Below are 2,128 nucleotides of genomic sequence, written 5' to 3'. Positions count from 1 at the left end.
CATCCTGCCCATTGAAGTCAGTAAGTTAATGATCCTTGAGAAGCAGCTTTTTCTGCATGTACTAAGAGCAGGAATATAGGGGAAAGGTGGCATTAGACTGAAACCTGAGATGATTTCCCATATTTTAGTATATGTTACTGCCTTTTTGCTCATTTCCATAGTACCGTAACAGTCCCAGTTTGACCATGTAGGGAAAAGAAAACTCCCCCACCCCATGTGGAGGAGGAGTTAGAGATGGAAGTTTGATATCTACTCAAAATGAGGAAGAAGATGGTCTTTTTCCTTTGATTGTAAAAATGTAGCCCACTAAGTTCTCAGGGTGGCATTCCCTTACCTGCCACTTGTATCTCTCACAAGCGTCCTATACTAATGAACTCATTCCTTAGCTGTCACTCTGCCTCTCGCTGAATTCTTTCTGCACTAAGACAGAAGGATCTATGCTCTACTGAGTCCCAAAACGCATTCTGTGGTTTCATCACTACTTCTTCCTTCGGTCCCTTCTTGTCTAGGCTAGTCATGCTCCTAGATGTTTTTAATCTCTGGTTTGCCTAATTATCCCTGATTGATTCACCAGCTCTTCTATCATCCATGTAAACAATTCCCTGAATTTTATTCCCTCTGCTTAAAAGACCTAGTATGGTTTCTGTCTTTTGGACTGGACTCATAGATTAACCCACACTTATTCATTTCACACTCATTCACTAAGACTTCATTATGTATCAAACTTGTGCAAGTCACTGTTTAAGGGTAAGAGCATACCTGTTAATATGATATACTTTTCCTATCTTGTATAAAAATTATAGTCCAGTGGGAAAGACAGATATTGTATAATAAATTGTGGGTATGATATATATTATAAAAGATAAATTATCTGATATTATGGGATCAAAAGCAAGAGAAAGTTAAACCAAAATGAAGAGTCAGGAAGGTTCTTAAGTTTGTCCCTTTTTAAATGAGATCTAAAAGGTGAGATAGCCTTGACCAGGTGTATGCCATAAGAATAATATGCGAGAAGAAAGAACTTATTTTAAAACCATTCTACCTAATTTCCCATTTTACAAATGATCTATAAAATTTTCATCAGTGTTTGCTTTGAGGGTATAGAGCTATGTAGCTGCGCAATGGAGGGAGGAAGGAGGTTTTATTATGTACATTCTTTTTTTCCAACCAAATACTTATTTTTAATATTTATTGCAAATGTTGCAGTCAGTTTGGTATATGCTGACGATCATACAGTTTTAACATGTAGTAGTGTGAAGCACACTTTAACTATTTCCACAGGGATATGTGATGTGGTCTTCGTTTCAGAGGAGCAGAAGTGACTGAATTACTGTCTGCTCTTTAATGTGTCAACTAACCATTCCATTGCCTCATCAAGGCCAGTGCCTTTGGTTGCTGAAGTTTTGAATATTTGCCATTTTCAGCCCTTCAAGGCAGGTAACCCAAGTGAATTTGCCATCTCCGAGGAAGTCATGGCCTGTTCCATGTCCTGCTTATTTGCAAACACCACTAAAATGGCTTTTCTCAGCTCTTCTTCCTCCAACATGGCAACTAAGTCTGATTTGGAAACGCCAATTCGGTCTCGGTCACAACTGTCTACTACATAAATGACTGCATCTGTGTTTGAATAATAACATCTCCAGTATGGCCTGATACTTGTCTGTCCTCCTAAATCCCAGACTTGGAATTTTAGGTTCTTGTATGTTACCGTCTCAACATTAAATCCAACGGTAGGAATAGTAGTAACGACTTCTCCAACCTGTAATCTGTACAAAATTGTAGTTTTTCCTGCTCCATCTAATCCCAAAATTAAAATCTTCATTTCCCAGGTTCCAAACAGACTGGAAAAAATGCTTGAGAAAAACCACCCATGATGAACTGCCTGTCCTCCCTCGTCGACCATCAGAGACTGGCCCCGACCTCGGCAGCGACTCCTAATCGAGCCTCGAAGTTGCCGCCTCCCCTCGCCTAGGCCTGCGCTCTGGCTCCAGCTCGGGCTCTGGTTCCCAGGGGGGTTCTTTGGAAGCTTGGTCAGCCAGCAACTTCCACTTCGGACCTCCCGGCTGGGGCGGGGGCGAGGGGCCACCACCTGTACATTCTTCTATAACCTTTGAATAATGCTAACTAC

The 2,128-nt window shown here is 41.0% G+C and overlaps 1 protein-coding gene across 1 annotated transcript; it reads right to left on the bottom strand.

Moving 5' to 3' along the window:
• Positions 1-1,285: 1,285 nt before the first annotated feature.
• On the bottom strand, positions 1,286-1,894 carry LOC103010025 (ADP-ribosylation factor-like protein 1). The gene has a single exon (XM_057541036.1). The coding sequence runs from the start codon at positions 1,820-1,822 to the stop codon at positions 1,421-1,423; it is 402 nt and encodes a 133-aa protein (XP_057397019.1). The 5' UTR covers positions 1,823-1,894; the 3' UTR covers positions 1,286-1,420.
• Between the last annotated feature and the right edge of the window lie 234 nt (positions 1,895-2,128).

Source organism: Balaenoptera acutorostrata, chromosome 2 (assembly GCF_949987535.1).
Source record: "Balaenoptera acutorostrata chromosome 2, mBalAcu1.1, whole genome shotgun sequence".
Taxonomy (NCBI): Eukaryota; Metazoa; Chordata; class Mammalia; order Artiodactyla; family Balaenopteridae; genus Balaenoptera; species Balaenoptera acutorostrata.
The sequence above is the reverse complement of the archived record's forward strand: the minus strand, read 5'-3'. Positions and strand labels throughout refer to the sequence as shown.

Bases quoted from the DNA above. Each gene is read 5' to 3' on its own strand.
- LOC103010025 (XM_057541036.1), bottom strand. From the start codon at position 1,822: ATGAAGATTTTAATTTTGGGATTAGATGGAGCAGGAAAAACTACAATT.